Source organism: Pseudophryne corroboree, chromosome 1 (genome assembly GCF_028390025.1).
Source record: "Pseudophryne corroboree isolate aPseCor3 chromosome 1, aPseCor3.hap2, whole genome shotgun sequence".
NCBI lineage: Eukaryota > Metazoa > Chordata > Amphibia > Anura > Myobatrachidae > Pseudophryne > Pseudophryne corroboree.
Genome location: NC_086444.1, coordinates 400,396,234 through 400,418,278, shown reverse-complemented (window position 1 = coordinate 400,418,278; position 22,045 = coordinate 400,396,234). Strand labels below are relative to the sequence as shown.

At 43.1% G+C, this 22,045-nt stretch overlaps 1 protein-coding gene across 2 annotated transcripts in view; it reads left to right on the top strand.

Annotated features, from left to right (window-relative positions):
- Window positions 1-22,045, top strand: part of KIAA1671 (KIAA1671 ortholog) — a 431,335-nt gene that overhangs the window by 327,439 nt on the left and 81,851 nt on the right. For both annotated transcript variants that reach the window (XM_063913220.1, XM_063913219.1), the window contains exon 6: window positions 18,265-18,386. In XM_063913220.1, coding sequence (XP_063769290.1) covers window positions 18,265-18,386 — 122 coding nt within the window. The remainder of the gene's footprint in view (window positions 1-18,264; window positions 18,387-22,045) is intronic.

Sequence of the window (22,045 nt, the reverse complement as noted above, 5' to 3'; positions counted from 1 at the left end):
TCCAACCAACCAACTACTGTAGTTGGATGATTAGATGAAAGTTGGCCAGTGTATGTTAAACTTAAGTATACTGCCGGACAGTGTAGTCACAAGGTGGGTGCACACCGCACCCGGGTGTCACCCTTCCATTGGGAACAACAAAATGCCAGCTTCTCCACAGTGACCTGGAGGCGGGTGCTGCAGTGCGACACTATCCTGCAGAGCCTGGCTCCTATTGCTGAAGAGGAGCCAGCAGTACAGGGAGAATCTTCGTGGGCAGCCTAGCATCTCCAGATATGCTGGACACCCCCCCGGAGTGATGTAAGTGGAGGACGTCGCCAAGACCACTCCACCATAGTGATGTCAACGGGGGACTTCCCGTGAGGCCACTCTCCCTTTTTGGGCACGGGGGAGGCTAATGGCTGAGCCCGGAGCCACCACTCTGTTCATGCACAAGCGTGAGTGTAAATCATGCCAGGCAAATGTCATGAGGAAAACACTGTTAAGTACTGTGTTTAATACAAAGAAATCAGTCCCCGTTGCTGATGCCATCTCCTTATGTCTTCTTCATGTAATGATGGATTAACAGAACACAGCATGGGACAATTAATACCACCGATAGACACTCGCCCATAGGGGGTGATTCAGACCTGATCATAGATGTGCTAAATTTAGCACATCTACGATCAGCTTCCCTGACATGCAGGGGGACGCCCAGCACAGGGCTAGTCCGCCCCGCATGTCAGGCTCCCCCCCCCCACACACAAGTACAAAAGCATCGCACAGCGGCGATGCTTATGTAGTGGTAGAGTAGCTCCCAGCCAGCGCAGCTCCTGCGAGCTGGCAGGGAGCTACTCGTCGCTGCTCGGTTTGCAGCTGCTGCGCGTGACATCACGCATCCGCCGCGGCCTGTTCCCCCAACGGTCCGGGCATGCCTGCGTTGCCCGAACCGCGTCCCTAAGTGGTGGCCAAACGCCACCGGCCCGCCACCTCACGCCCAGTGACCACCTCTGTCTGTCAATCAGGCAGAGGCGATTGCAGGGCTTAGATGGCCGTCGGCTGCCTGGCATGCGCCGGTGCATGCGCAGTTTAGACCTGATCGCTTCTGTGCGAACACTCGCAGCAGCGATCAGGTCTGAATTAGCCCCATAGTGTTGTCATAGGCTTGATATTACTAGCTTAGTTTCTGGTTGATGACTGGAATTGAAAATTACATTTGTTAAGTCCTTATGAGGGTGCGGCCTGATGAGGGGGTGGGGTCTGTTGAGGAGACAGGATCCCTCTTCATAGGGCCTGATTGTATGCAGTTGTGGTATTCCTTAACATTTTTTGCTTTGGGGCTGAGACTAGGGGTGGATTGGGAATTGACAGTAGCTCTGTCAAATTATGTAGAAGTGGCCCGACATGGGCAGCACAGGAGGTATAACGTACCGTGTAGCCATGGGAGCATCACTGGATGGCAGAGTTGCTGTACTGCAGAGATGGAATAACAGAATGAATGGGAGCAATGCAGTGTGGTGGGCTGCCTGTCATGTGGGTAGTGGGGCACATGATACACACAAAACAGGCCCCGCAGACACGTCTGCCTACCAGGAATCTTCCTGATGAGCCCTATAGCCAATCCGCCCCTGGTAAGCTCTATACTTACCAACATCATCTGTAATAAGAGTTTTAGGTCTTTTGAGAAGTAAATGTTCTGCAGTGCGACTGTTACTTAATTGCATTTGTCTGCTCTATTATGGGTCTTTAATAGTTTTCTTTATATTGTACACCTACCTCTCTCATCACCTTTCCCTCTCGTTTTCTGTTCCTTGCACTCCTCTCTCTTATAAATATTTGCTAAGAAGGCTGGTCTGTGTTCAACCTGGCACACATTGCATATTAGCTGTGTGATAGTGCTGGAAGCCTGCTCACAGTGTACTGACCTCAGTATGTCAGATTATAATCATTATGGTAAACACAAGGCAAGAACAGATTTTTTCATAACTCCTGCACATTAACGTTAAAAGCATCCAATTGCTTATAAATCTGTTTTCTCCGTAATCTCCCAGCACATTCTGCTGACTTGTCCTTTGGCTTGGCCCCTAAACCATTGGATCTGTTTCCAGATTGCCTATAAATGTGGATGTATGTATGAGGACATTATGGTATTGTGTTTTTCTGTAAAAAAGGAAGAAAAAAGAGGGGATTATTACTATACTATACTAGCTCCTGGTTCCTCCCTTTGCATTTGCTGTGTCATTCATTAGTTCTCATACAGATACGGTAACTGCAGTAGTAGGTAGAGATCCTAGTAGGCAGGAGTTCCAAAGCAGGAATGGGTTGCAGTACAGTGTAGCAGAGTACTTATACAGTAACAGTATAATGCTGCATTACTGTACTTGGCCTATGGAGACAGTCCTTTGTAGTTGCCCATGGGTAATCTAATGTGAGGCTTATCAACGGGTTAAGGGAAGTACAGGTATGTGGAATGGCGTGCTGTGACAGCCATCGTCCAGCATACAGTAATGTGGCTTCCATAAACACATGCCTCATCCCATTAGAAAATAAAATTGGGTATGATTGCTGTAACATGTTGTTGTGCCGTTGGCATTGGGCAAGCTTAGACTGCAAAATAATGAAATGCATTCTAAAGGGTGAAAGCAAAGTTGTAGGTGTTACCAGCAGCAATTATTTCACTTTAAACTTTTTTTTTCCAAGCCCAGCAAAAAGCAGTGACTTGTATTCTTGTTTACTATTCTTTACAAAGGGCAAAAAAATATCCCCAGTGTAATGTAACGTTTGCCAATTGTTTATTCACACTTTTCAGAAGTCCATTAAAATGTATTCACTTAGTAATGTTATGTGGCAGTATAGAATGTATCCTGATTGAATTGGTTACAATTAAAAAAAATGCATAATGTCTTGCAAAGTCTTATGTTAGTTAAACACAGCAACGTTCACTTACAAAAAAACACAGGACATGTGACTTCCCATTGTGCTTGGATATTGGCTAGATTGACATGTTAGAGGGTTGGGCAAATTCAGCTGTGTGTATAAAGCAAAGTGCATTCTAAACTGAAACAGATTATATCCCTCTTAACACTGCAACGTCACAAATAAATGTGAAAATGTCACTACTGCCTATAAATATTTTTTTTCTCTTACATTTTACACTACATAAAAAGCAAATCTAAGGCTTTCATATAAAACCAAGCAAGTTTCTGTTCCGTGTTCTTAATTACAAATGGTGGACCCATTATTTGATTGATTGAATGGGACATTTTCTTGTAGTTAGCAGGAATGTTGAATTGATCAGCTACAGTATAAATAGCACTTCTCTGTTGCACACCAAAAGCAATGTTGATTAAGCCTCTACAATTTTAATGTGGGTAGGGAAGAACCCTCATCTGGTACATTACCTGTCCAACCATTTATTTGAACCTAATAAGGATTTTATATACTGTATCTAAAATATTAAGAGTACATTTTGACATTTGTCAATGGGGGTTTTATGCTGTAGGTTGCCACTTTTAAACATGAGGGGAGTAGGAATCACCAGCTCAGACTACAGTATATTAAACGTTTCATCTTACTGCACAATTCCTATGGTTTAAAGCACTGTTTGTGGAGTTATTTGGAGCGGTACAATGTTATACTGGGATTGGAGTGCAGCAGATAACCCGGGTTGTTAGGACGGGATCTGTATGAAAAGCTGGAGGGCGGGATCCCGGCCCTAAGTATACCGACAGCGGGATTCCGGCCACCGGTATGCTGGTGTCCCGTTAGTACAGCAGCGGCGGGATGTAATGGAGTCTGAGATCTCCAGAGTTTTTATCCATTATGAAACAGATTTTAGGAATATAGCAACCATAGATGTCAATAAGATCTATGTTAGCAGGTTACACTTAACCTTTGTACATTGAAGGGGATGTGCATTGATCAACTGCAAAGATGAATGCCTGATTGGCAAAACGGAGACTGTTAAATATTTTAGGACAAACAGTAATGCTTTATGACCGCAAAATATTGTAGACTTCTGTACTAGTTTCCTGGCACAGAAGGGTTCATAGATGTATGATTCAGTTATTTCTGGTTTTGGTTTTTTTAAATCTCAATTAAAGAGCATTCACCTATTATGCTAATAAGCACACATTTGATCTCTCGCCATTATAGGCGTATCTTTCACAAAACACAGCACGGGCAGCATGCTTTGTGTGCGGGATCCGGTCTGAAGATCAACAGTGTCTAGGTCGACATGTTTTCCAGGTCGACAGGGTTTCTAGGTCGACATGTTCTATGTCGAAAGGTCGACATGAGTTTTTCAAATTTTTTCTTCTTTTTTTGAACTTTTTAATTCTTAATGATCCACGTGAACTACAATTGGAACGGTAACCTGAAGTGAGCCATGCGAGGGGACACGGTGCACTAATTGGGCTTCCCAGTCACTGTACGGAGAAAATGACACAAAAAAAAATGAAAAAACTCATGTCGACCTTTTGACTTGTCGAACTAGAACATGTCGACCTAGAAACCCTGTCGACCTACTGACTGTCGACCTGTAGTGGTCGACCTAAACATTGTCGACCTAGACACTGTCGATCTAATGATCCACACCCTTTGTGTTCTTACACACATGAAGAATAACAGATTAAACGGAATGCAGTTAAAATGCCGGCTGTCTGATCCCAACGTTCAGGAGCCAGACACCGGAATCCCGACAGCTGGTGAAATAACGACTGACGAAATCCCGCCCGCCACACTGAATATCCTCTCGGATGGTGGGTCCACGTAACCAACCGAGCGGGAATAGAACCTGTGGCGAGTGAAGGAAGGGGACTCGCTGCCCGGATTCCGGCAGACTGGATGTCACTGTCGGTATACTGACAGTCGGCATCCCGTCTGCCGGTAAATCATACCGGACCCAATTAAACAGTGGAACTTTGTTACTTAACTGGTGTGTAGCTAGTTTATGTGCATTCTTCTAGAATGTAAGCTCATGCGAGCAGGTCCCCCTCTTGCTCTTTAGAGGGGGTAGAGGGGGTCAGTTAAAACATAACCCTAACTGTAATCTTGTTTGTAGTATCTGCGGGTGTCTGTCTCTTCCCGTGGATCAACACCGTGGTTCACGACTGTTGCACCCGGAATACAGCAGTCAGTGTCTCCTTCCTGTATCTACCTGTCCCCATACTCCCGTGTAACTAGTCAATGGGAGTCTGGGTTGTGGGCAATCAAATGCATTTTTATTCAGTAAATTACTGTACCTTATGGGACCCATACACCTGCGATGGATTGCCCCAATTCCCAGGGTATTGGGGAAATCCAACATGTTGGAAAGCCCAAAATCAATAAATTCCGTGCTAAAAATTATTGGGGTCAGCGAGCAAGGGATTTTTAACATGCGAATTTCCCTGATTCCCATTGCCTTCAGATCAGATCGGTGGTGGGGAATCATGGAGCTGATGTATGGCCCCCACTATTGTTTATATTTTTATTATTTACTGGACTAAAAAAAAAACACGACTGCTGATTTAAATAATGCTTTCAGCTTCTGTTTTGTTTTAAATTTTACAGTGCTAGATACATTGTGACGTAGTTTGCCGCCTGTTTAGGATCCACACATGAGTGTGGATCCTGGAATTCTCTCATGTGTACATAAGTGCACTGGATTCTTCTACAGGGGTCAGTGCAAGGTGTGCACTACCCACCACTTGGCTTACAGTGCTTCTGCAGTAAATTACTGCCACTATTCAGGAAGTGACATTTACAGCAGAAAGTAAGACATGTACATTTTATAGGGAACTATAAACTTGTCCATATCAGCTGTGCCGACATGAAATAGAATATTAAAAGATGTTTTTAGCTGTCAGCACCTTCCAGATGCACATCCTTAGAAAAAGCCCCCCCCCCCCCCCAGGGCTAAATAATAAATCACTGGTGTTTTTTATGTTGTATCCAGTAGCAAAATGCAATAAATAGTAGCAACATTTGCATATATGTTTATGTGAACATGTGTTTTGTAGCATGAATATTTCTTAATCAAAATGCAGGAATTTTCCATTAATCTATTATTTATTTATCTTCAGACCTATCTTCGGCAACATTTGGATGTAGCAGAATCTTTGGATTTTTATTTATTTTTCTGCAGTTATCGCTATTGCAAAATTATAGGGATTTGATACTACCTATTGCTTTGGCAGCACTGTCAGACTGCACTGTATGTGTAAAGGGGGGTATTCACGGAGCGATCGCTGCTTAAAATCTAAGCAATCTGACTAGATTGCTTAGATTTTAAGCCTGATCGCTCCGTGTGTACCCCCCACAGCGATAGCGATGTGCAGCCCCGCGCATCGCTGGTGCTAGATTGGCCTGCCAATCAGGCCCCGTCTCCCCCCGCACGCTCGGCACACATCACGCTGTGCTGAGCGGCGGGAGAGATGTGTGCTGAGCGGTTCGCTCAGCACACATCTCTCCCGATCGGCCAGTGAGTACTGGCCTTAACACAAGCCTTATCTGTTAAGATCATTTCAGACAAGGGTAGATTTCAAATATACATGACCTTAAACAACTGCAGAACATTTGTATCAATGAGGAAGATCGAAACATTGCATTCTGTAGAAAGATAACCCATTTGAAACTATACTATGTATTTAGAGTTTTACAACAGAGCTTATCTGTTCTATTCAAGAGCTACGGGAATAAATACATCTGCCTGGCGAAAGGTGGAAATAAATCGAATCAGTTGCACAGCCTTGCCGTAAATTCCAAGGATTTTTGTAGGGCACACAACTATTCTGAAATCTTACAAAATCAGTTGTTGATGTTTGTTTGTTTTTTTTTTTTGTTGGAAAGGCATTGATGGAAATGGACCTGGTAATTGTTTTATTTGTTTATTTTATTGTTTAGTTACACAATTGTTTTTAAGAAATGCAAGATTAATGTGTGGACGGGTTGCGTTTATTTTATTTGCTCATTTGAAAATATCGTTGTTCTGGGCGTCTAACAGGTCCTTAAGAGGTCTGACCGGACCCCTCCTGTCTCTGGCAGACCTTTTTCTTGTGATTGCTCTGTCAGACCCCTTTCTCACAATCTCTCACTCTCCTTTCCCTGTACATAAGGGAGGCATGGCGTTACGTATCAAAAACATTGGAAAACTGTGTGTGTGTGTGTTTGTGTGTGTGTGTACTAGATTTTGCCCCAGACACTGATATTGTGACATATAAATTACTTTGACATATACAGTACATTGGAGTTATTGCAATACAGTATAGTCTCTTTGAGAAAGCTGCAAAACAGATTATGACATGTAATAGGACAGATGCTGGCTGAAATGAATGGAAGACATGAGAAGGGAATTAACACTAAGCAAGGATTTTTCTGAGAAAGTATTTTAAAATAACAGTGGATACAAAGGGTGTGAGTGTGCCTTAAAGAAATACTGGCTCACAGTATATTATATATTTTTTTGCAAGTCACAGCCACAATCACCAGCTGTTCTAATTGCAGAGTCTTACATGAAAATGTAGTGATTACTATGTACTTTTCAGGCAGGTTTTTTCATATTTTGTAAATGGAAGGTGTAGAGTAAATTAACAGCGATAAAACCTGCCAAGATATGCACCCACACAATTTCCACACGCTATCTTATCCAATGACATCCCATCTATACAGTCCACATATAACTTATGGGATGTGGTCAGGATCCCAACTGTCGGAATCCCTCCTGTCAGTACAGGGGGTTAGGCTGTGGGGGTGGGGGAGGTTAGGATTAAGCTGGGGGGCTAGCGTTAGACTGCAGGAAAGGACGTTTAGGGTTAGGCTGCAGGAGGGGTGGGTAGGGCTTAAATACTTTACGGGCTCTGTCGGGATATTAGCTTGGTACACACATGACGACATATCGCCTGATCCCGCAGATTGGAGCAAAATATAGCGGGTACATCGTCTAGTGTGTACCCATGATATGCGCACTACCACTGGTCGCTAGAGACATCTTCCATCGGATCTGCAGCAGGGGCGTCAGGAGGCATCGCTGGCGATGACATGCTGCAGGATGCAGTCATCCCCCCTTCCCTCGTCAGACACTGCACCGGCAAGTGTGTATGCACTTGCTGCATGCTGGGTCCCGTCGCCCGCAATGTCGCGCTGGGTACACATCATTAAGCATGTACCCAGCATTTTGACTGACTGCATTCTGACTAAGGGATACTGAATTCAAGGATTTCGTACCCAACCCAGCTTTACATATAGTATTTCTCCACTTTCACATCCTGCTGACCCTAGGCCAATGGTAGCCAATCCTGGTACCCGAGAGCTACCAACAGTTCACGTTTTCCAGCTCACCTAGCAGGTGCACAGGTGCGCTCATTACTTACTGACACATTAATTACTTCACTTGTGATTCTCTGAGGAGACCTGGAAAACGTTAACTGTTGGTAGCTCTCGAGAACCCGGGTTGGCTACCCCTGCCCTAGGCCAATATTGCTCTGTGACTGAATCTTACAGCACACCAAGATCCTCTGCAATCTAGCTTGACCATTATGCAATAGGTAGCACCTATCCTTGTGCATCAATGCCTAATTCCCTGTAGATTGTAACCTATTTGTATGTTATTACCCAGTCTTGTTTAATTACTGTTTTGTTCCCAATTGTAACATGCAGTGGAATATGCTTGCGAGGCGCCTCAATAGATATCTGTCGGTTCACTGTGAACTTCCCATCTCTTTATCCTTTAGCTATCCAATTAATGATGGTGCTTTCATTTTGCAACAGATATTATTCAAAATAGATATCATTCATTATGGAGCATGGTGGAAAAATTGGTCAGAAGAAGATAACAATTGGCTTGAATATTTGATCATTTTCCAACCACACTGACCAACCACAGTAAAACTGATCTGACAGCTCAAGCTAAGAAATGAACACCTGGATTTGGGGCCCGATTCAGGTTGGATCGCAATAAGCAATCCACCCGCAAAAAATTACAAAAAGGATCCGGCGCATACGCAGCGCCTGTCCTGCGCATGCGCCCACAGAAAATGCAAACACCTCTGCCTATCAATCAGGCAGAGGCATTCGCGGGGCAGGTGGGGTGGCAACGCTCCGTTTCCTAGGCGGAGATGGAGTGTTGCGAGGGCAGAGCCAGTGAAACAGGGGTAGCAACATCAGATCGGGTGGCATGGGCGTGATCGCGGAACGTCACATGCACCCGTCGCGATCGGATAGATGGTGGATGGCCTCCTGCGGGTGCAGCTAAGCTGCGCTGGCAGGTGTCAACCCTAATTTCTGCTTGATAATCACAATTTCTGCTTGATAAAGGGGGGGAGCAATGGTCAGCGTGCTGGGCGGCCTTGTCCTGCGATGGGCAGCCCCCAGCATGCGATCTCATGGATTGAAATTCTGCTACTTAGCAGAATATGCAATCCAACCTGAATCAGGCCCTTAGTCCGATTCAGCCAACCGCATATGTGGCAGTCGCACAGTCGTCCTGTTGTTCATCTGAGGTCAAGTGGCAGTATATGTCCGTGTACAGCCAATTTAAAGCAGACCACCATTATCCCTGCATGTTTCCCATTCACTACTTTGTATAAGTCTCTTGTTTCTTCCATTACACCCATATGTAGTAACAGATGTGTCAGAGTTTATTCATTGCTATTTTTGGTTGCCCAGCAACTGTGAGCATCTCTGACATGAAGAATATAATCCGTCACAGTACGCTTACATGTTACTATACGTAAATGGACCTTTCAATGTTTATTTGGGTGAGTTTATGGGTCTCCTGTTTGGGTCTTTGTTTATTTACACGTTCAAAAAATACCTTTCACTGTTAATTTAACATACCTTGAAAAGAATCCATATAATCTTGCTCATTTTTATTTTAGACCAGGGAAACTATCCCATGTGTTTGGAGTCTGGGATAAGGAAGATCTCTTGGGGGAGAGGGTTCATGGGGAAAAAGGTTCCAAGGATTGTGAGGGGTTCAACAAGAGAGGGGATGTTGCGATGGGAATGGATGAATTGAGGGTGTTGATGGACTAAATTCTGGGGGAGTTAGGAGAGTGCTCCATGGGCGGAAGATGTAAGGGGACAGCACACTAGGGAAGATAGCGTGTTGAAGCATCAGAGATGGTCCCAGGGAAAGAGCAGAAGTTTGCACGTCTTTTCGACCCTGCTACTTTTTGGCAACTAAGCAAGATGTACAGTATTTCAGCTGGAGCACGCTGGAGGCCAGCTTGAATGATTTTCTGACCCTGGCTGAGAACGACTGGGAGAAGGTACAAGCCATCCTACATCATGGGGAGAGTAGAGGCTGCAGTTGGTTGATATGGGCATTGTTGGCTGTTCTTGCATGATAAGCAGCTTGGTGAAGAATTTGGACTTATTCAATAGTAATGGAAAATGCCAGGAAGTCCCTTAGTGCACTCTTTTTTTTTTTTGTGATATTTTTATTGAAACCATAAATCAGAATCACTACTAACAAGAGCCTCCTTCCTCAGGAGAACGAGAAACCAATATCTCTGCCGTCTCCTTACCTATGGGTTCCATAGCTGCCTCTGCTGCCACCCCTGCAATGGTGGTCATTTATAGCTACAGTATATACAGATGTCACAGCATATTTAGAAAAGATCTTGTGATGTAAACCTTTGCATAACTTCAAATCGCAATGACATCATTATTTTGTGGCAACTGGAATACACTAAAGCAGAGAGATTTCTGAGATGATAAACTATATCAGATGTGTACAAAAGATTTGTATATTTTGACAGAGAAATCATTTCAGTTCTTTTAAAATGTTATATATAAATATATATAATCTGCTCTGCAGCATTATTGGATTATCCGCAAGGGAAAGTTTTTAATTACTTAATATGACAGCAAGGAGTCAGTATAAATAGTGCTAGCCTGCACCATATAATTTCACTGACTGTACACCCACCTGGGAGTCAAATCTTCACTTACATTTCCATCTACCTTTCTGCCTGTGACACAGCCGGATCTTGCAAATTGTGCAACCCACGTCTGTCTCCGTGCGCCGCAGAAGAACTTTCATTGTTAGCTGTGACTCATACTTGAGATTCTTTTTCATTTTCTGTAAGCTACTGAGCAGGGAAATTAAAAAGTAACATAATTACTCCCATTTACTTTTTTTTTATTTTTTATATCGTTTAATAAGATTTTCAAAAGGATATATAATACGTTTCATACACATAACAATACAGGTAGACAGACAAAAAATGATGGCTGTATATACAAAATACAATTGTAGGGATTGTAGTCTATACAGTTAATGATGGTCAGACATACCATTCAACAGAAGGGTTGTGGCAATAGAAAATGACTGGATCAGAAAAACAAAAACAAGTAGCCATAGGCTAGTATGCAATAAAAAAAAAAAAAGTAAATAAAGCAACACACAATGGGGAAGGAAAGAAACTGGGTGTAACAAGGGGTGACCAGTTAAAAACACACAAAGTTAATTTAAAACATAGTGCAGGTCATGAAGTGACCAGAGGAGTATGCAATAAACTTATTAGGTACCATTCCGTGTGTTCAAAGATATGCATCATATTTCATTGATCAGTGGTGTCTAAACGGCTCTATTATAAAAGCGAGGGGCTCCCCTCTCCAAATCAGGGAGGGTGGATTCAAAGTATAACGTTTTCATTAACATTACTTTAACTATCCCTAATAGCTTTTTCTTTTATTTTTTTAATCCTATTTACTAAATGTAAAGACCACAAAAATCAAACCCATAACACAGTGGTTCTTCAGCTGTGTGTCGTGGCACCCTGGGGTTCCTCTGGACACTTGCAGGGGTACCTTGGATTAGTGGTCCAGTTCAAATTATTTATGGTCAAAGTAGTAGGCAAAACTAGTGCTGTGAGCTGTCAATCATAAAATATGTGGACAAACAGAAGCAAATCTTGTCCCTCACCACACAACTGACCCTAAGGATGACATATGAACACAATTTACTTAATTTAATATTTCTTTCTAAATTTCTCAATAAGAAGCTTTTGGCCTAGGGGTGCCGTGAAAACAATTATGAAATTCTAGGGTGCCGTGATTCTAAAAAGTTTGTTAACCACCGCCATAACACCTTTTTTTTCCCATACATAAATTATGATATAAAGATAAAACAAAGATTTGTTCTTTCTACTCGATGGGGTTGGGAAAAACTCATAAAAATAAAAAAAAAGGTTTTAGTTAAACAGTTGTTGTTTTTATACCAGGTGTTTTTTTATTTTTTTATTATTGGTTTAATGAGAAAAAAATTGAATCCTGGTTATTGTATTAATACTGTGAACCATTGCTATGTACTAGAAACCGTGATCAACCATGTTTTAAGGCTTTCTAAACATTAACAATCCAAAGTTATTAGGCTTTGACAGGATTTATTTTACATCTTTCAATAAAACCACTTTTTGTACTGCTTATTATTCCTATTATATCTGATTATATATAGATAGACTAAACCTATTAAAACACACAAAGTACAGTCAGAGACATATCAATAGGACTGAAGGTTTTGAATTAAAATAAACATGAAGGAGATTAAACCATGATTGAGAATGTTAGTTGTGGTTTTCTCCTGTCCTATAAGATTAAGGGAGGAGTTTGTGAAGTCTCAGCTGATGCTAGGCAGATTTAGTACTTCTCTGATCTGGTTCACCCTCCTACCCTCCCTATATCTCAGTTGTGTGTCTGAATTTACTGCAGTGGTTTATCTCACTTAAATGACGACCACAAGCGAAAAACAATGTGGAATTATAGCAGGGGGATTCCCATATAATAGGCTTTTTATTTATTTTTTATTTTTTTAATCATGGCGCCATGTAGTCACAGCATAGTAAAAAAATAATAATTATTATTTGGTTTAAACCAGCCAACCCTGCTACTCATCTTTACCTTTATAATTAAGTTGCTATGCATTTCTAATAAAGAAAAATATCTGCATGTAGACCTCAGTGAAACTGTGCCCTTATTGGCCTGTTATTTCTTTCAAGGTATTTAACTTATTTCTGTTGTGTCTATATACTCAAATGTAATATTCTGGAAAGCTACACTACATGTCCAAAAGTATGGGGACACTCCCATCTAATTTGTTTGTTTGGCCATTTAGGCCACACCCATTGTACATACAATCAGGCATAGACCAATGTAAGCTCTATAGTCTAAGTTTAGGTGAGAAAAGAGGCCTACTGAAGAGCTCATTGACTTTAAAGGTCTCATTGTCTTTGGATGCCACTTTTCAAACTAGTCCGTAAACCTATTTGCTGCCCTGGTCTACTGTAGGTGCTATTATTGTGAAGTAAAAACATATAGAAACAACAACAGCTCCATCCACAAAGCGGGGCTCATAGAATGGGACCACCGAGTGTGTATAGTGTAGCACATAAAATTGGTCTTTCCTGAGTTGCAGCATTTGCTGAGGAGTTCAAGACTGGAAAGGTTGCAGGCACATTTTCTTTGTGAGCTTCATGCAATGGATCCCATAGCCAAGCAGCAGAATATAAGCCTCAAATCGCCACGCTCAATGCCAAACATCGGTCGGAGTGATGTAAAACACACTGCTATTAGACTCTAGAGCAGTGGAAAAGAGCTCTCTAGAGTAACAAATTGCGCATCACCATTTGGCGATCTGAATGTAGGTTTGCCAGTTGCAGGAGAATGCTTTCTGCCTGACTGCATAATGCCATCTGTAAAGTTTTTGGTGGAGCAGGAATAACAATCTGGGCAGGTTTTCATGGTTTTGTCTGGCATAGATCCAATTAAAGGAAGTATTAATGATACAACAGACAATAACTTCTAAAGAAGTGTGAGCTGCCAACTTGCAGCGACAGTTTTAGGAAGAACCTCTTTCTTTTTCGCCTTCCCAGAGAGTGTTACAGTGGTAATGTGATACCTGTCGGTTTGGCATGAAATGTTGAAGCCGCATCTATCTGTGTGATTTTCTAGATTTGCCCATGTAGTGTATGTTTACACTTTGTCAATATTCATAGAGCTGTTACAAATGGGATGAAAAAGCATTCTTATTCAGCTTTGCAATTAATATTTGACATTGATATAAGTGTTTGATGCCTGCAATATGCTCTGTAGTCTGTCAATTACTTTTAGCACTGTGCTATACTTTGCCATACATTCACATTTAGGCACATATATTTCCATCAAAAACAGTGAATCCCAGCCATTGTATTGAAAACATGCTATAATACTTTTTTTTTTTTGTAAAACAAATTGGCTTTTAACTACATTATTTTCAGATTTTTAATTATGATTTGTATTTATTACAATATTCTAATATCAATGTGTCACTATACAATTATTTATCTGCCACAACACCAAAAAGGTTAGGAATCACTGCACTATATATGCAGCAGGAAGAAATCATTCTTCTAAAGCTGGGTACACTTTGCAGATAACGCTGGAGATCTGATAAACACTCAGATCCTTTGAGCAATTATCGGATCAGTTTGCACCCTGTACTTACTCGCTCTCGCTCTCATTCTTTCTCCTGTCCCTCTCACTCAAGGAGAAGCATTATTCTTGTATAATACAGGGATGCAGTGTACATAGGATACTTAGAGACTGCATGCAGGCCAATCTAGCACCGGTGATAGCGATGCGCGGACCTATCGCTGTGGGGGGTACACACGAGTGATCTGTGCTTAAAATCTAAGCAATCTAGTCAGATTGCTTAGATTTTAAGCATGGATCTCTCCGTGAGTACCCCCCTTTAGACAATGGACTGTGGACAAATACCTTGTTATAGTGTTAACATTTTCATATATGACCTGCACAGCCGACCAGCATGTTTTGTCTGCGTCCCCAGGCCGTCGCAGAACCTGAACGTTTCATTGCTTGCTGTTGCTGGCAGTGTGTGGTGTGGTCATACGAGCAATGTGGGTCACATACTCTCTTCAAGTACAATTGGGCTGTTGTGAGGAGATAATTAAGTCTGCTAATCAGTGACGTTGTTCTTAATGTGCAAGTACATTTTCATTTTGGGTGGCTGTGTATTTAAACACTGTTTCTGACCTAAACTAAATTGAGGCAGTTGAGAGGAAATAATAGGGAAGTTTGATCTGCGTTAGTACTCCTGCATGCAGACTGCAGAGCTTGGAATATGGATTATTAATTCATTAACTGAAAGGAGACCACACAAGGGAGCAGATAAAAGCACAGGCTGCAGTATATACCATTGCATCCCTAGCATCAGTGATCCCTAATACATATGCAGTATACATTCACATCAAGATGTTGAACATAGCAGAGCTCAGACTACGGCCCAGATTTATCAAGCCTTGGAGAGTGATCAAGTGCACCGGTGATAAAGAACCAACCACCAGCTCCTGTCAGGTTACTGAAAAATTACACTTGGGAGCTGATTGGTTGGTACTTTACCAGTGTGCAATTTATCACTCTCTAAGGCTTGATAAATCTGGGCCTTAGTGTGAAATTCCGCTGATGATCCAGTATTTCAGCACTCGAGGGCTGATTTTGAGTTGCACGGATCTCTCTTCCCAGACGCAGTGAGTTTTGCATAGAGAGCTTGTGCATATTTACACAACATTGCATATGTCTGTTGTACTCTGAGTTGCACGGAACTTGGCAGGATCTTTCTTTCTGTGAAATAGGGCATTTCAGGGCGGGAACTGGGTGGTGGTAAAGCGATTGCACCTTACCACCCTGACTTGTGGGAGTGTCATGGGCATGTGTCTGAAGCACTGTGCAATTCTGAGTTGCACGCACAGCGTTGGGAAGCCTGTTTCTGAAGAATCTCTTGCTCCTAGCATGGGGCTGGTGGAAGCACCAATACTGATGATGACGATCAGTGCGTGTCCACTGCAGACTCACGAGCCCGCATACTATTTGGAATGGATCTTCACATTAGCATAAAGTACTAATGGACAGATTTATCAACGAGTGATATTCTTGTTATCACTTGTTATGAATGCTAAATAGTGCTCCAGCTAATCAGCTCATGTCATGTGTTTGAAAAAATGACAGGAGCTGATTGGCTGGAGCAACATTTATTATTCATAATAAGTGATAACAAGAATATCAGTAGTTGTTAAATCCGACCCTATATCAGGCTTCCGCGTCAGCCTGCAACTACAGCCACTCTGCATGTGATTAAGGCCGGGTACACTTCAGAGCAATGTGTTCACGACCAATCCATCAGGAGACAGGACCCTGCATTGTGCCGTGCATACAGAGCTGACCCTAGCCAATAGGCATTATAGGCAAATGTCTAGGGCATCTGGGATGCCCAGGGGCATCACATGCCTAGGGCCATCTCCGTTATACCAGTCAGCCAGGAGGAGAGTCAGGGCAGAGGCTGCTGCAGCACACAGAGTTGGAGAACAGCTCACACAGGCAGGAAGTGAGTTTGCTCACTTTTTGCCTGACACGGAGCTGAGCAGTGAGCACACAGACAGCAGCTGCAGAGGAAGCCATTCAGAGCCCGCAGAGCTCCAAGACCCATCCCCTGCACTACAGCCACACAGGATAAAGGTAGGATATGGATGGGGAAGAGGGGCTAATGACACTTCTATGGGGGGGCTAATGATACTGCTATGGGGGAGACCTATGGGGAGTGGGGGGAAGGTGACTAATGACACTATGGGGGGAGGGGGGTAATGAAACTGCTATGGGGGAGACCTATGGGGAGTGGGGAGAAGGGAGCACAGACACTGCTATGGGGGGAGACCTATGGGGAGTGGGGGGGAAGAGGGCTAATAGCACTGCTATGGGCACAGGGGGATATGACACTGTTGGGTGGGGAGACATGGACATGGTGGAAGCTGATAACACTGCTATTAGGGTGGAGGCAGATACACACGGAAAGGGGGCTCAGGGAACTAATGACACTGATATGGGGTGAGATACATGGGGAGTGGGGGCTCAGGAAACTAATAGCACTGCTATGGGGGAGGGGTCCTAAGTGTGTGCACGGAGGGTGCCTTGTGTGCACGTGCACAGGCACACCCTAATGTCGGGCACCCTCCACATGCCTGTTTGAATGCTGCGCAGATGTTTAATATAGAACCAGCCCTGGCCAGCACTAGCTGACCAACTACACATAGTGCACACTATGCGAGACCACACCCCCTTTCAGGGTCCCACATGGGGGGCACCACCCGAAATCTTGCCTAGGGCACCAATTTCGCTAGGGCCGGCTCTGCGTGCATACACACTTGCACAATGCAGAGGATGATGGCGTGATGTACGGATGCAGCATGGCATTGTACACGATATATTCTGGTTGGCTGTGCAACATGACCAACCAGAATATATTGCATGTGACTCACGGGAGCTTGCAGTTGGGCTTACACACTGCCTAATATGTTATTCCGATTTGTCTGAAAACTACATATCCTGCCGATATCTGCGTGTTTCTGGCGTAAGAATTAGCCTCTTAGTCTATAGTAGAGACCTAAAGATTCATGTGGTAACAGCAGGTACATTGAGAAAGTACTGTATTGTCGGATTTGTCAAATACGCGTCTGGGACTTTATACTAATAAAATAATCCTCCGAAGCTCATTTGCTAAATAATTACACTCCTTTAAATTCTTGTTGAAGGAGTAAAAGTGGTTTGGATTTTCCCATTTTTTTCAAATGCCTACTACAATTTCTGGGAATGTAAAAGGGTATGGCCTTGTAAAGTGGTGATAATTGCAGCAGTTTGTAAAACCTTGATTTGCCTATAAATATCTTGTCTCTTGAAATTCAGCTGCAAAATCCACAAGGAATAAACACTTTTACAAACTCATAACCCTCTTGGTTTTGCCTGGATGGCAGATGAAATCTCATCTCTACAATCACAGTTACCAGAATTCAGGCCTGTGATGTTACAAGGGATCCCCCAGCAGGGGAATGACCTGAAGTATTGGGTAGTGCACAGCTGGAGGGCGAAGCTGGAAAATGTGCGGTCAATGGAATAAGACATAATAAAGTATATTAGATAATGTTCCCTTCTTATTTGCGCTCACTGTTTCGATTGGGGACAATCAAAATTAGAGACATGTGGTTTGATTTTTATGCAGGTTAATAAGCAACACTGCCTGCATGTTACACCTATAACCTATATACTGCATGTAGTAATATACTACCGTAAGGTTTAAATGCTCAATAAAATGTATCATCACTGATCTTGCCAAAAGGACTTTAAAATGCAAAATTGTTGACATGAATAAGAGTACCATTCATTTTCGTTCTAAAAACTATTTTCTAAATGCTTGCTGTATTTTTTGTTTTATTTTTTAATTTTCTTTCTTACTAATGTTTGTTTGTATTTTCTTAGGACCATATAAAGCAGTGTTTCTCAAGATCCTCTACATCCAACAAGGACACAGACTCCATTGTGCAAGAACCTGACAGACAATATGGTACATGGAGCCAGGACAAGCAGCATACTGAGGGCAGGTGAGTTATTGCTTCCTTCTAAAGTAGGTTTAATAACTTGCGTCCTTACTACGTTGGGAGAGGCTCTGGTGTACTTATATTACAGATAACTGTTTCTGAAAATGCTAGTGTCACTAATTGAAGGGACATACGTCAATGATCCTCCATTGACATTATTTAAGGTTTTTTACCTGTGTTGACTTATTTTACTGATGAGCCTGTTAATGAACACTGCATCTACAATAAAACAGTTTGTTAGGCTAACACCTAATTAAACGTTCCAGCTTGCGCACAATACAGCTGTAATCTAGCTAAGAAAAAGCATTCACCATAAAATCTTTGTTAACAATCATAATAGCCACACTTGCAGTTCAAATGAAATGTGTAAGCAGATAAGGTTTACCGTACTTTAAGCACATCACATAAATATTATAGCAGCTGGTAATTGATGATTCATTGTATGTAATGTCCAACGGTGATCCCAGCAGGCAGCCATCAAATCTCACAGTGACGTCGCTCTACGCATTTCAAGCTATTTGGCTTTTTACCAGGAGCATGACTGGGTGGGTCATCTGTATAATACATGGGTTCTAGATACTGCAGTGTTAGCATTATAGAACCTTCATTAAAATCACATATTTTGCATTGCTAGGATGAGTAAGTGTTTGGCAAATCACAACCAAGCATTGTGAGGCATGAGGGGAGCAGTGTGAGGCGTTAGGGAGCAGCATGAGTTGAGAGGGAGCAGTATGAGGCATGAGGGGAGAAGTGTGAGGCGCAACGGGAACAGTGTGAGCTGTGGAGGGGGGTACTGAGCTGCGAGGTGAGCATTGAAGTGTGATCTCTGGAGGGGGTTAGTGAGCTGCAACATGAGGTGTGATGGGGCAGTGTGAAGGGAGCAGTGAGCTTCAGGGAAGTAGTGAAGTGTGATGGGGAGCAGTGTGAGCTGTGATGGTGGAGGAGTGAGCTACAAGGTGAGCACTGAGGTGTGATGCAGTATGAGTTGTGGAAAGGTGGTGTGAGCATTGATGTGTGATGGGAGCAGTGTAATCCTGGAGGAAGGTAGTGAGCTGCAACGTGAGCTGTGAGGGGGTAGTGATATGTTATTAGGGTAGTGTGGGTGAGGGTGGGTGGTAGCTGTGAGGTGAGATGGGACAGTGTGAGCTGTGCAGAGGGTTGAGTTGTGATGGGGCAATTAGCTGTGGGGGAAGCCGTGATGGTAGCAGTGTGAGCGGGGGAGTGAGCTGTGAGGTGTTAGTGGACGGTGATGTAATAGGTGAAGTGAGAGCTTTTGAGGGGTGGGAAAGGGAAGGTAGTGAGGTATGAGGAGGCAGTGCAAGCTGCAGGGATGGGTGAGCTGCAAAGTGAGGTGTGAAGGGGCTGTTAGCTGCTGAGGAGCGGTGATGTGTGAGCTGCAATGCGAGGTGAGCAGTGAGGTGTTAAGGGAACAATGAGGCATATTTATTAAGCTTGGTGAAGTGATAAAGTGGAAGGTGATAAAGTACCAGCCAATCAGATCCTAACTACCATGTCACAGGCTGGGTTTTAAAAATGACAGTTAGCGGCTGACTGGTTGGTCCTTTATCACCTTCCAATTTATCACTTCCCCGAGCTTAATAAATCTGCCCCAATGTGAGGTGTGATTGGAAGCAGTGTGAGTTGTGAGGAGGGCAGTGAGATATGGAGGGAACTGGCAATGAGAGACCTATGGAGGTGTAATGAGAGAACCTATGGAGGGGGCAATCGTGGATATATGCAGAGAGTGGGCACATTTGTGTAAAAGAGATGCTCTGCGTAAGCCGAGTCTCACCAAGAAGGGATGCAGTAGTATATGAAGACACATCTGTAGTGTGTAGAATGTGTGTTGTAATTCTAATGTAGCATACTTAAGCAACCCTCGAAGAGTGGCATTTCTGCTCTGCTGCCGCTGGTATCGTTTGGAATGAGTGAAATGTGAAAACATGCGTGATGAACCAGTCATAGCGGAAAGGTTAAAACAGTCAGGAGTCGGCAACTACAGTATGACTCTCCGTCACCATTTATTCCAACTGAATCTTCCTCTTCTAGTGCTGGTGAAATGTTTTGTTTTCTCATAGTTGTCCAGCAGCTCAGAGTAGCTGTGTGCCCTGTACTTTCCTTTGGCATCATGCTTGCTGCTGGAAACAGAGCCAGGACACTTGTTCCCCATGTCAGCAGAAGTTGTGGTGGCAGCTGCTATTAACAAGGAGATGGCACAGGAATCAGTGGTATTGAAAGGGTATCTTCTAAAATAAACATCTCCGCTATGGGAGTGCTTTGATTTTACTCATATAAAAACTTTAAAAAAAATATTTCCGAAAGACGTATAAGTTTAAGAAATAACATCTACAGTCAGCTGTCCTTTTCCCTGCAGTGTTTATTATCTCAGCAGAGAAAGCTATATGACAGTACTGCCTGTTTCTCAGCCATGCACACATGACTCACTGCTGTGGGTAAATACACATGTACTTTACAATATTGGCAAGTGACTATATTGTTCATGTGGTAACCAATCAATTTGCGCTACCACATATAAGAATGTAATCATTTGTTATACTTGGAAGTCCCAACTTCATAGGAGGGAGATGTGTCATAACCATGCTCAAGGCCATGACCTGTAAATGTAAGTCCAATTGCGCTGAGTATCGTCACTTTTCTTTTTAACTGCAATAATCTTTTTATAATGAGACATAAAACTTTCATAACAAGTGATTTAAAGAGTCATAGGTACAAAGCTATGTGAAGTGGTTAAAATCTAATTCATACAGTATATTTAAACCAATTTGAACAACCACAGACTCCATGGATGTGTTATACGTGTGCCAGCTTGGCAATCCCTGTGCCTTTACTGACTGTGATCTCTCATACTGGTGCAGCGCTGAATTTGCTGAGTGCAAAGTTAAAAATACGTAATAACAGAAATGCTGTTATAGCCGTGTGTGCACACGGCCATTCTGCCTTCCTCTTGATTCTCCCAGGAGTAGGGAAGTATTGGTGCAGAGCCGGGCAGCTCCTGTATTTCTTACTCTGTCCTTGTTCCCTCATCAGAACCTCTGCAGATTATATGTGTGCGCTGTCACTCTATCTCTCTCTATACATATCACTGATCTCTAGGCGACTATCCGCCTCTCCTCCGTTCTCGTGTCCAAAACTGGAACCGAGGGGGGAGCTAAAAATAGCCGTTTGCACGTGTCTTGTGCTTGACTTTGTCAATTTATTTTTAAAGTGCAATGTGTAGAAAGGTAAGGGGAGCAAAAATAATAATAATATTAATACAGTCTATCAGTTATACCTTTGTTACCATTAACATAATTCCGAGGTAGCATGTCACATATCCCTTTAAGCTTTGTAAGTTGCTACCAAAGCAGCTTAGCAATTGAGGGCCCAATTCAGCATTGAACGCATCTACGATGCATTTGCATGCTGAAGCCCTTAGCAGTGTGTGCACTTGCAGAAGCCGCACTGCGCGTGCGCATACAGTGAGATGCGATGGCATCTCACATGTGAACGCTTCTACCTGACTGACAGGCAGAGGCGCTCAGGGGGTGAGGGCATCAACGCCGCGTTTTATGGGCGTTGATGCCCCATTGCCAAGTCCGGACCGTTTGCAGGATGGGCCGTGGCGGCTATGTGACATCACACACAGCCACTGTGACCCGAAG